At 33.9% G+C, this 20,731-nt stretch overlaps 1 protein-coding gene across 1 annotated transcript in view; it reads right to left on the bottom strand.

Annotated features, from left to right (window-relative positions):
* The window catches only part of PPP4R4 (protein phosphatase 4 regulatory subunit 4), a 62,582-nt gene that overhangs the window by 2,754 nt on the left and 39,097 nt on the right, over positions 1-20,731 (bottom strand). The window contains 15 exon segments of the mRNA XM_058854176.1: positions 3,313-3,448; positions 4,223-4,293; positions 4,735-4,828; positions 5,168-5,248; positions 5,683-5,758; positions 7,699-7,773; positions 7,865-7,906; positions 8,770-8,914; positions 11,841-11,988; positions 12,732-12,837; positions 13,558-13,740; positions 14,843-14,926; positions 15,766-15,843; positions 17,623-17,742; positions 18,766-18,935. Coding sequence (XP_058710159.1) covers positions 3,313-3,448; positions 4,223-4,293; positions 4,735-4,828; positions 5,168-5,248; positions 5,683-5,758; positions 7,699-7,773; positions 7,865-7,906; positions 8,770-8,914; positions 11,841-11,988; positions 12,732-12,837; positions 13,558-13,740; positions 14,843-14,926; positions 15,766-15,843; positions 17,623-17,742; positions 18,766-18,935 — 1,609 coding nt within the window.

Here is a 20,731-nt window from a genome sequence, read left to right as displayed (position 1 = left end):
CTATATGGCCTAAGTATTACCTATGACCTAGCAACTGGCAGTTACACTAAAACAATACTTCCTTGTCACCTGCTTGTGAGCACTGGGTCATGATTTACTAACTTTTCTTTTCTTGCATCTATGGTATTTTCAAAAAGAGATAAAACTTTAATTGGCACACACGTATGAATTAGTTCATAGGTAAGAAAAGACTTCAGTTCTCCACCAAAGTAACTCTGAGTTTTGAAAAACCCTGGAGCACTACCATGTATGAAATCAGAAATTCTTCATCCCTGCAAGCTGCACTATACTGTCAAAAGTGAGCATTTGCCAATATTCTGGAGAGCAATTTTATGGAACATATTTGGCTTCAGCAATTAAACAATATTTTGTCCAAACATATATCACTTCAAACTAGGAATCATTATACTTTCATTATTGTGTTATTGCTCACACATTTACTTAAAAAAAGAAACATATTAGAAGTTACCTTACTCAAGTTGCAGAGTCAGCAAACTAAAGGCTAGGTCTTTCCAGAATTGAGATGGTCAGTGCAAATTTTAATCAGCAAATACATAAACCTGCATGATGATACAGTCTAAAAAAATAGCCAATTATTATTTTCTCACCTTAGTGAGTTTTCTCCTTTAGTCAGTCCATCAAAGATTATGCTCATTGATGAGCATCTCTTCAATTGTACCTCTCACTGTACAATTGTCAAATTTTTCTCTCAGAGTGATTTCTGTCAGCTGCTTATATATTTGAATATCATTTTTTCCATCATTCAACTTAGAAAATAATGCTTCCTTGAAACTGACATTTTTGTTGTTTTGTTTGGTGTCTTTTTAAATTTAAGTGTGCATATATTTAGCACCAGGCCTGACTTCCTTAGTAAAAGAAAGAAAGTACAACTAGACTGTACTAAACAGTGCATACCTGTGACTGAATGCATTTACCATCAAACCTTCCTGTATCTGTATCTTTTAATATCTCCTTATAGAGCTGCTTCATTTTCTCATGAAAACAGTTAAGTACTGGGTCCGTTTACAAAAGAGAAATTGAATCCACAGCACAGCAGCCATTGGACCTATTTGAGAGATATCTTTTCCCAAAGGAACACAGAACACTACAACTCTTATTCAGAACTAAATGTAGGACATCATAAGCTTCCTCTTCTTTCCCCAAAAATGTTTTTCTTCCCCTGGTATATTGTCTTTAGCTTCTGACCCTATGCAGTTCAGGGACTTCCTGAACCAGACAAAGCACCCAGATCACTGTGTTTGATCAGATACCTACTTTCAAATACTCTGCTCTTAAGGTATTCATTTGGGAATGGTACATAGAGAGTTGAAGCTGTGTTTCTTACATTCCATTCTCCTGCCTGAAGACAAAAGTGCAAACTGCTCTGTGTGAGCCTTTTACTACCCCTCCTGTGTTTAAACAAAAGATACCAGTTTTAGTTTAAATGAAAGACAGAAGAACTTTTGAAATTTGGAAACGTTTTATGTGATATGAAAAAAATATATCTAGCTAATCTTTGCACCTCACTGCTTTGTGAATATTAATCCATTCATTTTCCCCAGATCCTTGTGGGACGGCAAATAATTGGAATTTCTACAGATTGCTAAAAATATTTACAACATTTGAACTAATTTTTTGGTTTTAAAGCGAGGAAAAGAGGCATAGAGTGATCAGGATGAAAGAAAATGAGGTTTTGAGCACACCTAATTTTTGAAACTATGTAGCACTCCATGACATTTTATGTTCTCAAGATAAATGCCCCATTTACCTTACAGATAGCTGAAAATGTCAGCATGTCTACTAATCTAACTGCTGACTTTGAAATGGTGCACTTTGAAATAAGTGACCCCCTAATGATCACCTATAAAAAGTCTGAAGTACTGTGGGTAGTATTAAGAAAAGCCATTAGACACTGGCAAAGACAGGGACAGAGGGCGACGTGATTTGGCACCTTAAAGTACTATTCCTGTGAAACCACTTACTCAACACAAACAGTCCATCTGCCTTCACAACTTTCCTTCCAACCTTCTCTACATTATAAAAGCAGTTTTAAAAACTGTAAGTCAGTGTGCAAGCTTGAGTTCTTTTTGGAAAATAATTTATCTTGTACAGTGAAGATGGTAGAATTCCAGCAGAAAAAAAAATCAAGTACACAAGGAGCTAAATAAATACTGTCCTGAGAATTTCTTCTTTTGTTTGTTAAACTTTTGAGTGCTTTATTTTACAATTTAGTAATTTTGTTAACTTAAAATCCTGAGTAAAGCTGGGGAGATGTTTTGGTTTGTTAGGAAACTGAAAATACAGAAGTGGAAAAAATATGTTCATACAGACATTTAATTCACCAAAACAGACCATCACTATTGTTTCCTCTTCACAGCTGGCAAACCAGCATGTTTCTTCTTTCCTATCTTAGCTTCCCATTGTAGCTTCTGTTACACTGAAGTCTACTTTCCCAGACTCCCTTTCTTGCTGTAGCTGGCTCATTCCCTTTCACCATTCTGCCTTGGCTAAAAATGCAAATCTCTGCTAGCAAAGAAAAGTCTCAGTGTGAGCCCACAAAATTACAGCTAGTCCAATGACAGTAATTTAGTTATAGTGTAAAAGGAATCTGCAGGGAATTTGCTGCTAGAGTCTACAGAGATTTGGGTTAGTATATGTCACAGTGATTTTCTATGACTTACAGTTTTAGCACAGGAGCAAAAAATGCATCTTTGATTTTGTTCTTGCAAAATGCTGAACAGCATAGGCTGATGTTTAAAGGAAAGCAGCCTGAGGGTGATGCCTAGCACTGAGTTTTTGAGTTTTTTTAAATGGCTATTCTAAGGCAAAGAAGGCAGCATTAATAACAAGTACCAGTACCAGTTCATCCTAAGTCTCAAGATTCATCACAGAATTGTTACATAATAATAGATAAATATATATAAGTTCACAAAAAGAAGGAAAATGAAAAACCAAGTAGTCTAAAAATACTTGTATTCTATTTCTCCAACTACAGGCAGCTAAATCACTGTGACTGTAGTTATTACATATGCAAGGCACTAACCTTCATTTTGTCCCATTCCACCCTCTCAATTATGTACCAGCTGAATGCAAATATGTGCAGGAGAAACAATGTGAAAGACTAATTAGAAGGTAACACCATCTTAGAAACACTTATAATTGCATACATCTCATTTCTACCCTGCTAATTTAGTATTTCAAAATCTGTGTGCAAAAGTATGATAAATACAGGCCTAATTTTACACGGCTCTTTTGAGTTTCCCTTGAAAACGTTACCCCTGGGCTCAGTTTAACACCTTGTCAACAACTTACACACTCATCTTTCGGGACTGACCCTCCTTATTGCCATTGTTCTTTTGGTTGGCTGAGTTAAATAAGTTGCGAGAACAACTAGAAGGGAAGGCAGCATTCCCACTATTACCAGCAGAATGAGTCCGGAATGAATCATCTGAAACACAGAGGGGCAGCTTAGACAAAGAATTTTGGTTGAAAAGAGTACACAGAAAGTAAACAGAATGAGCTGGTTTTCCTGTGGCAATTGTGGCATATTTCCTACGGGAGTAAACCAAAATTTTAATGGAATGGTTTCTACTTAACATTTCTTCAAGTATTTTTATGAAAAAGCCCCACTAAATAACTGGAATGCACATTTTCAAAGAAAATATTAATACATTTAATGGATGTAAAGAGTGTGATTTCTTGGGCCAATCTTTAGCTGATAAAAATTTAGCTATTTAATGTAATTCAATTGCCTAGTGCCTATTGGTGAATAGAAAGATAGGTTTCTCTTGGAAGCCATTCATCTCGATCATATCTTTAATCCTCCAAACTCTTTAAAATTTAGCAAACAGAATTGCAAACAGTAGTTTCTCTCTCTTAATCCAGTAGAAGTTTTATATAATATTAATTTTCCTCATGTAAAATAGGTGGGGAAAAACTGCAAACCCAACATTTTATGATATCTGAAATTCCAACCAGGACATGAGAAACTCAGTCTATTTTTAGTATTTTTAAATATGAATTAAAACAAACATGTAGGGGAAAACAAATCTGAAAAATACACTTACTAGACTAGCACTTAATGCCCAAACCTATTGGATATCTTTAATTTTACTTTCTTTAGGAGAATGACATCTTAGAGTATGCCTGTCTAATTGGGTCCATATATTCAATATGCACACAAAAAAACCCGAAGTAAAATACATTAAAATAACCTACTTACCACTAAAGGATAACATACAACTCTTTCCCATTCCTGATATTGAAGATGTATATCCTGTAGCAGAACTTTTACTTAAAAAAAAACCCAAACAAAACAAAACTAGGTTGGTTATTTCCAGAAGTGTTCCTCTCAATTGTATCATCCTGCTGTTTAATAGTATTGGAGGCTATTTCTGAGTTTATATGAAAGAATTAAATGAGAAAGCTATGCTGAAATTTCTTTAAGAAATGTACAAAATTAGATTTAGCTATTCATATTGAAAATAATTTTTAATATATGATAAAAGGTGGCATATATTAACTTAAAAGGAATTTATAACCATTTCTAGGCTTCAGCATGCCTTATATGATTTTTCTTCTCTCAGTTAATCAATTAGACAGAAAGCTGAAAATATAAGCCACAATTCAGTGAGCACATCACTACTTTCAGAGATCCATGAGCATTAATTTCATAAAAGCTGTCTATTAGCAAACATTTGCCTATGAGGCAAGCAATGAAGATTGTAAACATACTTAGGACACTTGTCTATGTTGCTGTATTTTGGATGCAGTACTTGAGTACTGAAAGATTGGCTTCGAACCAGCTTGGATTTTTTTTCTTCTTTGCCTAAAATTATAAAGAACATTTTTTTAATATTAATATTGCATTTCCTCAATAATTAAGAACACTTTTAAATACATTTTTCTGTCAACCTATGGTAAACGAAGGAATGAGATGATTTAAATAATTCAACTGAAAAAAAAATAAACCTTAGGTCATTATTTATATACCAAAGAGTAAAACTAAACCTAAAACCATAGAAAATACATTCAGTTCTAGGAGAAGAATCTTTTCCTCTGTGCAGTAGGTGAAACTTGGGTCCACAGATGTCAAGAGCAGCTTTCCTGGGGTTTAAGCTGATGATGTGAGATCAGTATTCCAGGTGAGTTTTTGAACTGTTCTTACCTGCTGATGTACCAGAAGAGCTTCCAGAAATAGAGAGATTAATACTTTTTGCCAACACTGATGATGTTTTACTGTCTCTACCTATAGAAAAGAAAAAAAAAAAGAAAAAAGTCCAGTATAATCCTTTCCCTCTTAAAACTTAAATTTATATAAAAGAGAGGACATAACACATCACAATCCTGGACCAAAGAGTAATAATATCTAAACCAGTAGTACCAGCACTTCAGAAATACCACAGTACTTACACTATATCCCAAAATGAAAAATAACAGAGAAATAAAACTGTAATGTATTTTATTAATAAAGCCAAAATAAAACATATATATTATATATTATATATAATATGAGGCATTTTTTCATAAATAACTTCAGAAATATATAGAAACAATTTTTATTTCCAATTTCTATATCTCAAATTATTTTATAAAGTGTCTCTTTCTTGCTCCTTCCTCTACTACCTTTGAAAAAGAGTGAAGCATGCATAAACATGTATGTAAACAAATAAGCAAACTTACGCTTCTTTTCAAACATTTTATCATTAATATTTGCAGACCTTCCTTCATTTTTCTGTTTCTCTTTTTCTAATTGTTCCTAAAAGAATAAATAATTTTCTTAGACATTACTCAAGTAAAAGTAAATAAATTGTGTTTCCAAATAACAGTTCATTTCTACTCTCTCTGGCTAGTAGTAAAATCCCTGATGAATATCCAGACAACCAATTAAGTATCACAGAAAGAAAGTAGTATCTCATTTAAAAACCACAGTCTGAAGAAAGTAGAGTTGAAATTCACATCTGTAACTTATAATTAAAATTATGCCAAACTTTTGGGTTCTTTTATACTCAAAAAAAATACAGACATTGGCAGCTGGCAGTGTAAAAATTTTCTGTAACATGAACACACTGAAAATAGAACAGACAGCGCTTTTATTTCATCCAATTCAATGAATTTTTTTTTCTTACATTTTAAGGTGTGTCACATATATTCAAACCTTATAAAGATCTAAAATTAACATCTACAGTTGATAAATCTTTATAAAAAACAAAATCAACTATGTAAAATTGTTCAGGTTCATGGAATTTATTTGCCATTCTGTAATACTACCCAGCCTAAAAGTATATTCCACTTGTGAATAGATATCACTCCAACTTCAAAAAACTATACAATATTAGTTTGTTTTCTATACCATTTTCATAATAAAGATTGTTAAGTGAACCATAATTGCTCTATTTTTTCTAATTTCTAATTTTATTTTTTTTTTCATGTATTTCTAATTACTACTCAAGAAAAGAAAGAGGTAAATAATTCAGGTCAGGGTTGCTGGAAAAGAGCTTCAGCTACTTAAGGAAACCTACTAACATATTGAGTATTAAAATCTTTAGCAGTCAGATTCATTTAAGTAGGTTGAATTCATTTTCATCTGTTTGGGACTGCAACATGTCACAGTTCACTGTATCCATCTCACATTCCCCAAAGGCATGTCTCTCACAGACAATGCTTAAAGAGGCCTTTGTGATACACAAGGGTTGCACTTATCAGCAGCCTAAACCATAAAAATTCAGGTGCTTTTCTAAAGTATAGCTGTAGAAACAGGGTAAAATTTGATGCCATCACAAAATACAGGGTAACACAGAGCATACTGGAGGTTATTTTGCCCCACACAAATACATTCAGCATAAAAGCATTAACTGTATCTACCTGAAGATTGCTAGAGCTAAGTTCAAGACTTGGAGTGAGTGTATGCAGGTCCAGAGAACAAAGCTGAACCTCTGCCTTGAGACAGTGGGAAGTGGCAGGAAGTCTGTGGGTCAGCTATATTTGCTCATACTGACCTGCAATACCTGTTGACATCAAAGTGGACCACAAACAAAGGAAACAATGATATTTTTGAGACACTCTTTAACCTCTTCTGGCTTTACTATGAAGAAATTCATTTACTACAAGTCAGAGCAACCATGTTAACAATTTTAGGATCTTCTGAATCCAATCAGCTGCTCAGCTTCTCCCACCTCAGGCTGGAGGGGAGGCAGCAGATGATGGCAGGACTGCAGCAGTCCAATCTAGGCTTTGTGGAGATGCAGTGTGTGGTGAACATACAAGCTGTGTGCTGAAGTGCCTACTGCACCTCTTGCTTTTCTCTTTTTCCTGGCTAATAGGAAAGCCTGTAACATAGAGCATTCTTCAGCTTCCTTGGGACAAAAGAAGTTATGAGATTAATTTCTTTGCCTAGGGAAGCTGTTTGTGAATTCTGAGGTATTTCATTAATCAGTTTATCATGTTATACATGGTATGTCTCAAGAAACTCAAGTTTGCTTTTCTAATTGATACACCAAAATTTAGGTAGTAAACAAAAAATGTTACATGTTACTTTGAAGGACTTAACCCTATTATAAAGTGTAAAATCAAACCACACATAGATTATGAACCTATCACATCTCTCCAAAATATGTATTTCCCCTAACTTAAAATAATTGTCTCATTAATATGTAGGTACAAACTATTTCAAAATGACAGTGCACTGATAAAATATACCATTTCCAAAAGGAGATGTTCTTGTCTCTCTTTTTCTTGATCCAATAAATCATTTTCATAAAACCTTTTCTGAAACTTCAAAATAAAATCAATTAAAATAAAAAATCACTACATGAAAATGGAAACTAAGAGTAGTTGATAAGTATTAAAGTTAGTAAGCACTTACAGCATCTACAGAGATCTCCATTCTGTCCAATTCTAACACCGTCTATAAAGAAAATTAAATGTTATTTATTATTACTCAATAGCATGCCACACTTTGAATTAAAAAATTGTCTTTTTTTACTAAATATTTTAATCCTGTGCTTTTATTTTTGTGGTACAAATGCAGTTTTAAAGTGTCAGAGAGTATTCTCAGACCCCTGCTGAGACTCACAATGAAAGGTTCACAGAATGTCTATATGAAAATCAAAATACACTCAAGGAAGCACCACAGCAAGAATAGCTTTAGCACAGTCTTAGGAACCAGGACTGAAAAAAGCAACCCAGGAATCTGTGTATAACTCTGAAAGTTCCACACAGGTTTTTACCCAGTCTCTCCTGCAGACTGGCCCTGTAAGGAAGCCACCCACTTGAGCTATTTCACTTCATGGTTTCTAAATTTGAAACTAAGCATAGGCATTCCTTAAAGATGTACTTTTTTGAATATTCATTTATAAATTTATAACATTTTAAAATCCTGAAAATGCTTTGTCTGTATACTGTAAAATACATAGACTAACAAGATACCTCTGTCTCACAGACCTGAGGAGTTTTACTAGAATCAACATTCGATCTTTCTCTAGTCATTTGCTATGTTTTCATAAATGGTCATTGAGCCAAAATCCTGAACTGCAATCACTACAAAATAACTGCAATATAAGCAACCAAGGAAACATCAACTCTCCTAAATTTCACAGAATGTACTGTACTACATCATCTTTTAATTGTTCAAAATTACATATTAGACAATGGAATTTTTTTATCTCCTGTTCTTACATTGAGAAAATCAATAGAAAGCATAACTTTAGTAATCTTAACTTTCAGTGATAAACCCAAGATAAAATGCTGCTTAGAAAGAAAAATGCTTACTCTTTTCACAATAGTCAGGACATCTTTGTCTTTCTCTTGACAGAGAAGTTTCCTTATACATAATTCCAGCTGCTGAAGTAAATGTTTATCAGTGGGAATCTTCAGAGTAGATTTTACTTTTGGCAACAAACAGCATAACTTCATTCTACAAAAAAAAAACCCAAACAAACAACCCAAATATTAATCTTTTGATGCAGATGCTTAATATATATTATTAATTATCAATGTATTGCATGCTAGCATTTGACACAAAATAATTAATTAAGGTGGTCTTATTTTTCATATGTGTTTGTTGCTTCTGTGTGGTTTCCAGACATACTGTTTTCAAAAAATTTCTACAGATCGTGAATACAGTCCATAAACATCTTTGGTTGTCTGGGTTGGTTTATTTAATCTAGAAAAATAAGGAGACCTCCAGATTTTCCAAGTGATCTGCACACCTAAGTTTAGCAGTTACCCAAATACCCTGGAAATCTGGTACAAAGTCTCACCAAAAATCATGTTACTGCAATTCCATACAACTGCAAAGATGAAAGTCTATCAGATAGAGAGAAAAGAAAGCCCTTTTTTCCCCTTCCTTATCCTCCTGTTTATGTCTGGAGGCTGCCCCTGCTTGTGCTGTTCCACAAGGCCAAGTGCCAGTTCTGCCCTTGGGTCACTCACAGCAGCCCCACAGCACTGGGGACAGAGTGCACAGAGTGGCTGGGAAGCTGTGGGATGGAAAAGGACCTGGGGGTGCCATTTGACAGCAGCTGAACACGAGCCAGCTGTGCCCAGGTGTGGCCAGGAAGGCCAATGGCATCCTGGCCTGTGTCAGCAGTAGTGTGGCCAGCAGGAGCAGGGCAGGGATTGTCCCCCTGTACCCAGCACTGGTGAGGCCACACCTCAAATCCTGTGTTCAGTTCTGGGCCCCTCATGACAAGAAAGACACCGAGGGGCTGGAGTGTGTCCAGAGAAGGGCAACAGAGCTGGGGAAGGGTCTGGAGCACAGCTCTGATGAGGAGCAGCTGAGGGAACTGGGGTTGTTCAGCCTGGACAAAAGGAGGTTCAGGGGGAATCCTGTGCTCTCTACAACCACCTGAAAGGGTGTATTGCTGGGTTTGGTCTCTTCCCCCAAATAACAAGAAATAGAACAAGAGGAAATGGTCTCAAGTTGCTCCAAGGGGGCTTAGATTGGATATTAGGAGCAAGTTCTTTACCAAAATGTTTGTCAAGCACTGGAACAGGCTGCCCAGGGCAGTGGTGGAGTCACCATCCCTAGAGGTTATTTAATAGCTGTGGTGCTCAGGGATATGGTTCAGTGGTTGACTCAGCAGTCTTAGGCTAATGGTTGGACTTGATGGTCTCAAAAGTCTTGTCAAACCTAAACAATTTTGTGGTTCATTCCCTTGATTCTGAGATATTGTTTCTAAACTGTTTTTATAAAAAATGTGTTCATTGCTTTTTATATCATTACCAACAAAATAATCTGCAGATTTAATTAAAAATATTTCATGCAACTGAGGAAATAAAAATTCCTTCATTTGATCAGACTGTAATAGCATGTAATAGTGACCAGTTTTAATCTGCAGAAATAGATTTAAAAGAAACACCAAGAACAATACATGGTTATATTCTCTCAGAGTCAACTGGCTTTGGATCAGAGACAATCCTTTGCCAGACATGGTAACTCTGATAATAACATTCAAAAAAATTTCCTTATATTAATTAATCTCACCATCTTTATATCTTCAAACTATTTTAATCATAAATTAGTCACAATTTCCCATTACCATGAGTTACACCACACTGTAGAAATCCAGAATAGCATGTCCCTAAGTCTGTTTTAAAACCATCAGCTAACAGCGTTTAACCTGTAAACTTCACTCCATTGGAGACAGTGCATTTCTTTTGTACAAAAACAATCCAGAAAAGAATTAAGACAAAATGAATTTTAATGTCAGCTAAGGGATTGCAAGTTAGTTCAAGTTTCCATTAAATTTTAATATTGTATCAATAGAGCTTTTAATTAAAATATTTGTTAAAAGGAATAAGCTCTTTCAGATTATATACAAATTTAGTTTATTGTTTTAATATAATCCTCTTAATTTAATGACATGAGACATGAATGTTAGTCATCATACAAACTGATTTAATTTTTAGGATCCTGCTGAGTTGAAATGTGGCAGCTATACTAAACACAGTGTCTATTTAAACAGTTTCACTTAGTAATAAACAGTATGTGGCAAAGCTTACTAAGTGCACACATGTATGTGCAAATTATGCTTACATAAATCTCTGTGCAGCATTAATATTAGAAGTTCAGATATGTTAATGATGACAATATGAATAACACACATCAGAAACAAGATTAAAAGCATAAAATCACACAAAATATGTGACAAAAAAAGGAATTGACCTTCCTATTGGTAATAACTGCCTGGTCCCTATCTGTTTAGAAAACAAAGAAAAAACATTTACTACAAAAATAACAGGAAAAACACTGCACAAAAATGAATAACAGATCAAATTCCCTAATATTACTGTATTATTTTTCAATTTTCCTTAACAATGAAGTAGATACCCTTTTCCATAACATAAAACCTGTTCTACATTGTTTAGTTCAGACTGCTGCAAGAATTGTTTGAGTGTTTCACTTTACATATAGTGACAATGAAATGGATGGGAATTAAAGGAGATTGAAGTTGCATTCTCTCTCTATACCCATGAAACACCATATTACTTTCTTCCCATCTATTGCTGGCTCTCCTCTGCCTCATTGATCCTTTCACTCCCAAACCCTGGTGCTTTTGATCAGTCTCTCAAACACCCAGAATTGACCTGCTTCTGGGATTTTATAGCACCATTCCCATACTCCCCTGCATCTTTAATACTGGTCATCCTGATGGCTCTTTATGTTTTTACTCAAGTCCCATTATTTAAGCAAAACATAAAACTTCTAACAGTATTTCTTAATATAATATTTAAAGTATTTATACATTTTATTTATATATATTTAAAGTATTTTTATATATAAATATTTAAAATATTTAAAGCTTTTTTTTCTGTAACCTGCTACATATTCTTCGTACCTGACATTTGCCACTGGGTCATGTGTAAGTTCAAGCACAGGTAAAAAGAAGTATTTACAGAAGAATGATTTTGAAAACAGTTCCATAATGAATTCACAAGTATCTAAAAACCGAAGTCTGTTCCAGTAACTTTTTCCTTGACCCAATTCTGAAAAACAAAAATTTGCAGATGTTATCTGTCAAGTTTTCAATGTCAAATAGAAAACATTTCACAGGTTGATCTTTAAGTTAAAGATGACAATCACAGTCATCAAAAGAATTTCTCAGCCTATCTCAGTTCTTTTAGTAAAAAATTAAGATTCTGAATTCAATTAATTCTGTCAGTGATCACTAGAAAAAGTGAACTAGCTACTGTGTTAAACAAAGCCCTGTTTGCCTTTCAAATCATGTCAGAGGAGTATCAAAATTATTGTGTAAACATTAAGGAATGTTAATGGGAATTGTTAAAACTTACAAGCTATATTTAAAACACATAGCATACACCAAAACATCAACTTTAGGTGACTGATAAATAAATTAATTTCTGAGATTTATTCAGCACTTCTTATGCTGAAGCCTCTAAAGAATTTTACTTCTCACAGAGGAACTCTGCTTTTCATATTGCAGTGCCCAGAGCTTAGTAATTTTGGCTATAAGAGGTAGGGTTGGAGGGGTCTTGGCATATTATCAGTTTCTGCATTGCCTCTTCCCCAATCCTTTTATATAAGCTCCAGATATATTCCTCACGTATGCACAGTACATTTTGCTGGTGATAATATGAGCAACTGAATGTCTTCCAAGCGTAGTCCCTCCAATGATGAAAGGAAATTACACTGAATAAATGAAACTGTAAATAGATCTTCAGTCAAAACTAACTTTCATTTCTCAGTAATGGAGGAAAGATCATCTTACGTTCGATCAGTTTCTGGATAACCTCATGTCTCTGTTCTTGTTTGCGATTGTAGCGCAAATAAACGCAGAGAGTCCGAGCAGCTGCTTTTTGGACTGGCAGGACATTCTTGAAAGAAATACAGGGAACACAAACATATCTGAAGGAGTATGACTAAAAACATATATAGAATCAGAAAAAAAATAGCTAAAAAATAGCCTAACTTTATAAATTTTGAAATAAATGTCATACTGTAAGGGAAAATTAGGAAGTTTGGCCAGTTCATGAGACACCTGCTTCTTTATTCCTTCTGCCCAACTTTGAGATTCAACTATTTTATATGCACTGTAAAATATTCCATGTTTGCAAGGCACCTTCTGTATTTCAAGTGTTAGAAATAAAACTAACAACATCTTCTCTTACAACAGTTTTATTCTTGAATTAACCCAGTAAAATTTCAGACTAATAGCTCTAAATGATAATTTATTTTAGAAATGCAGAGTTTTCCATAAAGAACAAACACAATGTAATGTACGGAATCAGGAAAAAAAAAGGCATATTTCAGAGGAAAAAGTTTTGATTTAACTAGAAACAAACTGATGATGAGCACAAGGAAAGGAAGAAGTCTTGGGTAGGAGGAAAACTGTCAATCCAAATTTTGCTCCTCAAACAGGGGCAAGTATTCAGTGAAAATTCTCATAGAAAAAATGCCACAGCTTGCTATACCATATGAAAGGGACAGTATTTTAAGATTTCTATAACACAGGAAGTACTACACATAGCAAATATCTAGTGGTCTAACATGCATTAACAAATAAAAACAAATGAGAAAGCAACAGGTGAGCTCACATTTGTCAAAATGATTGTCAACATCCTTTGAATAAAACGGTAATAGATCTGATCACTTGATATGATATGAGGGAGACATGCATATTTTTGTAGTAACTTCTCATGCGTTCTCCATTTTAAAGAAGCTGCTGCTCTCTGTTCTGCTGTTGTTAATGCAGGAATCAAGTCAGGAATAGAAAGTAACTAGAAGCAGAAGGATAAACAATAATTTCATATTTTCAAGCTGTGTGTCTTGTCACTATGTTTAAAAAGTTAATCACAACAATATAAGAAAGGAAGACTAATCCAAAAGTTATTTCACTACCTAAATACACTTTCATCTCCAATCCCTTCTCCTGACAAAGGAAAACTAAACACCGTTCTCTTTGTAACACCCTTTTATAGATATTAAGACCATTATGCCAATTCTCCTCAGCATTCTCTTTTTCAAACCAAATGAATCCCATTTCTCTTTTATCCTCCTTATCTGAGCAGTTATTGTTCTCAATCCCCTAATTAGTTTTAGTAGGAATTAATTTTAGTAGGAATTATGCACCTTTTCTCAGTAGAAGGCAAAGAATTCATAGCAGCCAAGCTAAATTCCCTTTAGCACTAAGAAAAATGAAAGACTACCACACCTGACATTGCATTTGCTATATGTAATATATATTTACAGCTGTAAATATATGAAAAATTCAAATTACATTGTCAAGTTCTGACTGTAAAAGAAAATAAATTTCTTCAATTCTTATATTGCTGCAAAATCTCAATTTATCCATACATTTAGGAAATATGCTCAAAACCAGCATCCTTTCTGTTCCATCTTAGAGGTGAGGAGTCATGGAGTAGACCATCATCCAGAGCAATATACAATTAAATTAGAAAAGGTGGGAGCTGAGTACAGATTTCTTAATTCAGTGTCTTTACTCCTGGAAATAGATTTCCTTCTAGCAGAAGCCTGAAAATGACACCCATGAGCAATTCACACATCAATATGAAAGAGATTTAAAACATGTATTAGCTATTGTTCCCTTAACATGAAACCAAATTTTGTTTTCACTTAACTGTGGTTAATTAGAAAAAGAATGCATATAAACTGTTCATTTTCATATTAACTTTAATATTTCCAATTTTTTTTAATATTAAAGTTTATAAAATCAAGAAAATTTAAAAAAAACAAACAGAAACTTCCTATTTCTCCAAAGCAGAAACTAATCATGAAAGCCTTTTCCTACAAATTTTGTCTGAAATTTCTTACTACCTTCATTTAGAAAGAAAATTTTAAAAACCCCATGAGAATACCCACCTTGCTTTCTGATCCACTGTTTTCTCCTCCATTAGTCATTAGTTCAAGGATTTCAGGAAGGTGACCTACTAGGGCATCTAATACCTATTTAAAGAAAGGCTGCATGAAAGAGGTCTGTAAATGAACTCAGCTCCATTTTCAACTCTCACCAACATATCCCTGCTGACACCTTTCAAGTTTCTGCTCTCATGTTGAAAAAGAATGGAGATTAGTTGCATTGATTAGTTGCATAGATGACTGATATTTTAATGCAGTAAGTAATATAAGTATTACAGGTCTCTTTTTTTATATATGTGATCAGACAAGTTTTCTAACTGGAATAGTCTAACTTATTACTGGAGTAACCAGTATCAGAGGAAATGGTGATTTTTTTTCTCTAATATAAATGTCTCTTTTTTCCATCCAATAAAGTATAACTATGTTAACTCCAGTGTAACTTTTCATGTTATTTTCAATGATTCATGTTCTATGCAAGTTACCTTGGACTAAAACTCTTTCTATAAATCTTGATCTTCAAACCATACACAACTTCTTTATCTCCTCTTCAATTGGACAATAAAAATAAAACAAAGCAAAAGACCTTGAATCCTATCAACTATTATTTTAATATAGTACCAAACCGAAAGCTTTTTTAGAGTTTGTAAGGTAAAAAATAATACAGCACTTAAAACTATTTAGAATTAGTATTTTTAAAAGCTAATAAATTTAGTGTGGTTTTTACTAAATTCAAACACCTTCCTACTTTCCTCCTTTTTATTCACAGAAGGCTGGCATCTTTATGCACTGTCTGTGCAACAGAAGTAAAAGCTGTTAATCATTTCAAATTGTTACTCTACTACTAATTGTCAGTGAAGAGTTATTAAACATGAAGATAATCTGCCTCGATGTAACAAGCCAGAAAAGTTCCAATAAAAGCGTATTACCTCCAGTGACTCATCCTGTAATAGCGTAACCAGTTCTTTATGTATTGTATACACATCAGAATTTAAAAGCTTAGCAACCTAAAAAATGACAGTAAGATAGCAAGGTGAAATATTCTTTAGTTCCATGGCACAACACTGCTTACTTTACAGCAAGCATGAAGAAAAAAGTGTTTAATATCAGCTTCCTAAAGTTGTGTACTTTCCCACTGATCACATTAAAAATATGCTTATATAAACAACATGAGTCAAGAAACAGGTCTATTATCTATCTATGAAACATGCTTTTAGAATTAACTCTATTTCACATTTACCAAAAATGTTTTAGGCTGCACTGCAAGGGTAGATATTTCACTGTGGAATATTCAAATGTTGTGAATTAGGAGAGTTAAGAGTCAGCCTGCTGCATAATTTACAGAACATAAACCACAAAATTTTCTTAGCCTGTGCTGGATTTTAAGTTTCCCCAACCTTCCACCTGAAGTTTTCACTCCTTACTTCATGAGATTCATAAGTCTCATGTAAATTTTTAAAAAACACTAGCACTCCATCTCCATAATATTAAAAAGGTTTCATAGCAAACATAACAAAAACGTGAGGAATGGGATTTTTTTGCCACAATAAATATCTAGATGATGTTTTTTAATGTTTTTTTTAAGCCAAGCAAAAATCAGAACTTGCTTCCAATCAAGATGAAGCTTTAAGGAAATGGCTTCAGGGACTTTTATTTTTTGGAAAATAATCCAGCAAGCAGGGAATGACATAAATTACTCATTTTTGTCTGTCACATGGCTGCCTAGTTAAGCTGTTAAAATTAAACCAATGAGAACTAAATGTACATTTAGGCCAAGGTGTAATTTTACAGTTTCTTTAAACCAGCTAAAATAATATCCTTATATTCAGGCAGTACCTTAATAGTGTTATACAGCTAAAGCAAAATATTATGTAGAATTAGATGTTAATTTTACAATTTCAGCAATTAGGTTGGACTATCATTCATTAAAACAAGGCATTAATAGGTAACAAGATGTATGGAAATCCGTGCATCTTTCTTACAGTGGTGGAAATAAAGCCATTTTCCCCTCTACTATTCATTTAAATATTTTCAAAAAACTGCTTAATTTACCAATTTCCCCAGCAACACAATGGGATCAAAGCTGAACTCAAAGACTGAAACACAAAGATTCTCAGTGAAGGAATATGAAAACATTGAAGATTTCCCTATATGGTTTCTATATTCAGGAGAGTGTATTTCAATTTCTGGTATTCACTCCATATAGTTAATATTACCTATGCATTTCTACATTTTTTAAATTTTTGAAAATAACAGAGTAGAATTTATATAAGCTGAATAGAAATATAAGAATACAGATGCTCTTATATCTGCATAAATTTCCAACTAGTTTCATATTAAATTGAGCGTTTCATTTAGATTTGTTCCACATAAATACTCCTTACTTACACCAGCAAACTACAGTTCTAAGAGTTTTCAGGCACAAAAGGGAGCATTTCCTTTCTCCCATTTGTCTGTTTTCTAATACTATTGAAAAACTTCAAATATTATAGTTACATAAACATTTGTTTATGTTTGTGGTACTAAATCACCAAAAGTTTCTTCCACCTTTTGCTTCTTACAATTTGACCTAGCAGTAATCTCTTGTAGCCAAATGTCACACAACTTAAATAAAATGTGTGTATATGGGCTGTACACAGAGGTTAGAAGGAACCGAACACCCTTGACGAACTAAATAATTTCAATACATTTTCTCAAGTCTTTTATTTTTGGTTGAACAGTCACAAACGTAAACTTAAAGAAGAAAACAAAACAAAATAAATCCAGGTGAGTTTGAGAAGACTTACTTCAAAGAAGCTTATGGCCATGGTATATCTGACAGAAACTTCGGGGTCATGACAAAGGCAGAAAAATATAGAATAAAGTTCTAAATGGAAGTTCTTTGGATCCACAAAAACAATCATGGCCTGTGGAAGGATAAAGTCCTTTTTTAACAACACAGCTAAAGGATGACACTAGCAGAGATTATCAGATGAACTTGAGAGAGAACAGATTGTTATTTTAAGAAGGAAGTGTGGAGGTTCTGCTAGCCTTGTTAAAACACAGGCACCAGACAAAATCCAGAGTTGAGAACTAAACCAAATTTATTTATTTTCCAGACATGCTGCAGGCTGTTTTTCTGAAGATAAGGACTGAAACTATGAGATAAAAAAACTTCAGATTTATAAATATTGTTAACATTTCTGTACTCTAGCAAAAACTGCAAAATGGATACTTCAAAAACAAAGAATACTTCAGCAAGCAGCAAAGCAAGAATCTGAATTTCACTATGATTGTCTTTGTACATACCTTGGTTTTGCTCAAACAAATCAACAGATGTTTATCTACATACAGTGTGCTTGCCTTTAAAAGGCAGAAGGAAAAATAGTTTTCTACTGGCTCTTGGTGCAAACATGTTTTCATCGAATACTAATGCAAAATGTCAAAATATAAAGTAGATTTACAGAAATATGACTGGTGTATTTAAATACCTCACATAAAATTGAAAAGACTTTCTGTACTCAGGCAGGAAGATGACTAAAACATCAACCTGAGTATTCAGTTTCAATCTCCGACTCCCTAAAATGAAGTGACACACAATGAATGTCAAAGTGTAGATTCAAGTGGTTTTAAACTGGAGACTGTTTCACAGACCTTTTCCCAAATCTTTTGTGCTAAACATTTGGAGAAAATGTGTAGGAGAGAATAAGACCAGTAAATTGTTAGACCAACATTTCTTCAGTCAAAATTTGCCAATAATTTTCTGAGGGTCTGCAAAGAATAGTACTTCCTGCTAACTCTTTTGGACTCTGAAACTTTGCAGAAAAGAGCTAAAATCTATCTAACAATGAACAATTTGGCAATAAGTCCTCCATCACTTGTATAGTCCTATTTAGTGAACTATATGAACAACACAAATTAATATTAAACTTTCAATTACTGTTACTTACTGGAAAATTGTAAGCACAGTTTTTCCTCACTGAAATGTACTTCTTTTCCTGCTCCAGAGTTTGCAGATGTAGTTGATTATCATTATGCCCATTTTCCTGCTGTAAACCCAGTGTGGAAAGTTTCTTATAAAATTCCAAAAACCGCAAGTGCTGTTCAGGAGTAAAAATGCCTCAAAAAAAGAAAAAAAACCAAAAAAACCAAACAAAACAACAAACTTTCCTCATTACAAATGCCATTAATAATAAACCCAAGCAAATCTTATTTTAAAATCTATCTAATATCTTGATTTTATCCTTCCTCCCCCTCCCACCCCCATTGAATCTAGCAGAGTATAATCAGTACACACAAGTACTCAGAACAAACTGGAATGTAACTAGTAAGAAGAATTCAAAAACTACAAGTACATCAGTAATAAGAGAATAATCAAGAAAAGGCTCAAATTTCTATTTCAGCGAGGGAGGAAAGCTATCAGTGATTGGTATGAAGAAGGCTGAAATGCCAAATAATTTTACTTTCTTTTTCAAATTCCACTAATTTATTTAGGCTGAGTAAAATTAATAACTCTGACAAAGATTCAAGCTTTAAGTAGAGAAGCAACAGGTCAGTGGATCTTAAACAAAAGGTTTTCAAAATGTGCAGTCAGATGTGCTTCATTCCAGCATTCAAAATGCTTAAGTCCTAGCTGTTGAAATCTTAAATAATTCAAATAACAGAATAGGAAAAGGCTGAAGTGGTACTGACATTTAATAGCTGGAGAGGGAAAGGACAAACCATTTAATTAGGTAAGGGAGGTTACTTTCATATGTTTGAAAAAATTGAAACCAAAAAATATATAAAAAAATCTACTATTAAATACCAACACAGATACACATACACTCCCCCAAAAATAATAGCAGTAGCCAACATGGCAAAAACAAAACTTGTCAAACTGATTCAATTTCCTTCTAGTATGGGATAACAGGACCTGTGAAACAAAAGAGGTAGTAAAGGTCATGATTTTCACAAGGAAATAGAAATGATAGATTAAAAACTACAAAAATGCTCCAAAAACTGCTTGGAAAAACAACTAAGAGAAAATTACCCATATACTACTGACAAGACAGGAAACTGTAGAAAACATGTTCTATCCTAGTAGTACTATTCAGTATTTTCACTGGTTTCTGAAAGCATCAAACAAGGACAGAGACTGCTTATTCCTCAGAAGACAGTTTAAAATGATCTTCAGTAACTGGACATATGGTCTTAAAACTTTAGACTATAATTCCATTAAACAGCAGTAAGGTGCCATGCTTAGCCTGATCTGCATCACCTGCACGAGGGCAGGAAAGAGAAAGACTAAGTAGCGGCTAGATTTTTTTAAAAAGGCAATTTTTCATACTGAAAACTGTGAACAGCAATATATCTGGCAAGACATGTGAAGTAACCCTTTCACTTGATTCAACTGACCTAAGGTGTAAAACTTCAAGAAAAATATGAATTTGTCAGATGGAAAGATCAGGAATTAGTCATTCAACCTAGAGAAAAGAAGACTGGGAAAACATGATAAACACAGGATGGACTGTCCTAGCCCTCTGCTTCTGGAAATAACGTTTTAACACCGTGGAGCAACCATTTCAAGTAATCTGTAGTGAAGCAATGGTCACTTTGATAGTCTTTAACATAATCATGAAGGCTCATTTTAAAGAGCTGTAGGAAAGATCAAGGTTTTTAAAAGTCATGGGAAAAATTATAATGTAAAGCCATGATTCTGTTCCATTCCTCCACAGGTAACATGGTGGGCAGAATTATCAAGAAATATTGTGCTGTGATCAAGTGAAAATTCAAGCAAAAATGATGGGTATAAAAATTATGAGTATAGATTTGGACTCAGCTGCAGCTGGGGAATCCACATGGCATTAGATCTCCTTTCTCCCCTGAAGTTCCTTATGGACCACACTCTGCCCTATGCCTTAAAAAGGAGATCAA

The sequence above is a fragment of the Poecile atricapillus genome, chromosome 1, assembly GCF_030490865.1.
Source record: "Poecile atricapillus isolate bPoeAtr1 chromosome 1, bPoeAtr1.hap1, whole genome shotgun sequence".
Classification (NCBI taxonomy): domain Eukaryota; kingdom Metazoa; phylum Chordata; class Aves; order Passeriformes; family Paridae; genus Poecile; species Poecile atricapillus.
The sequence above is the reverse complement of the archived record's forward strand: the minus strand, read 5'-3'. Positions and strand labels throughout refer to the sequence as shown.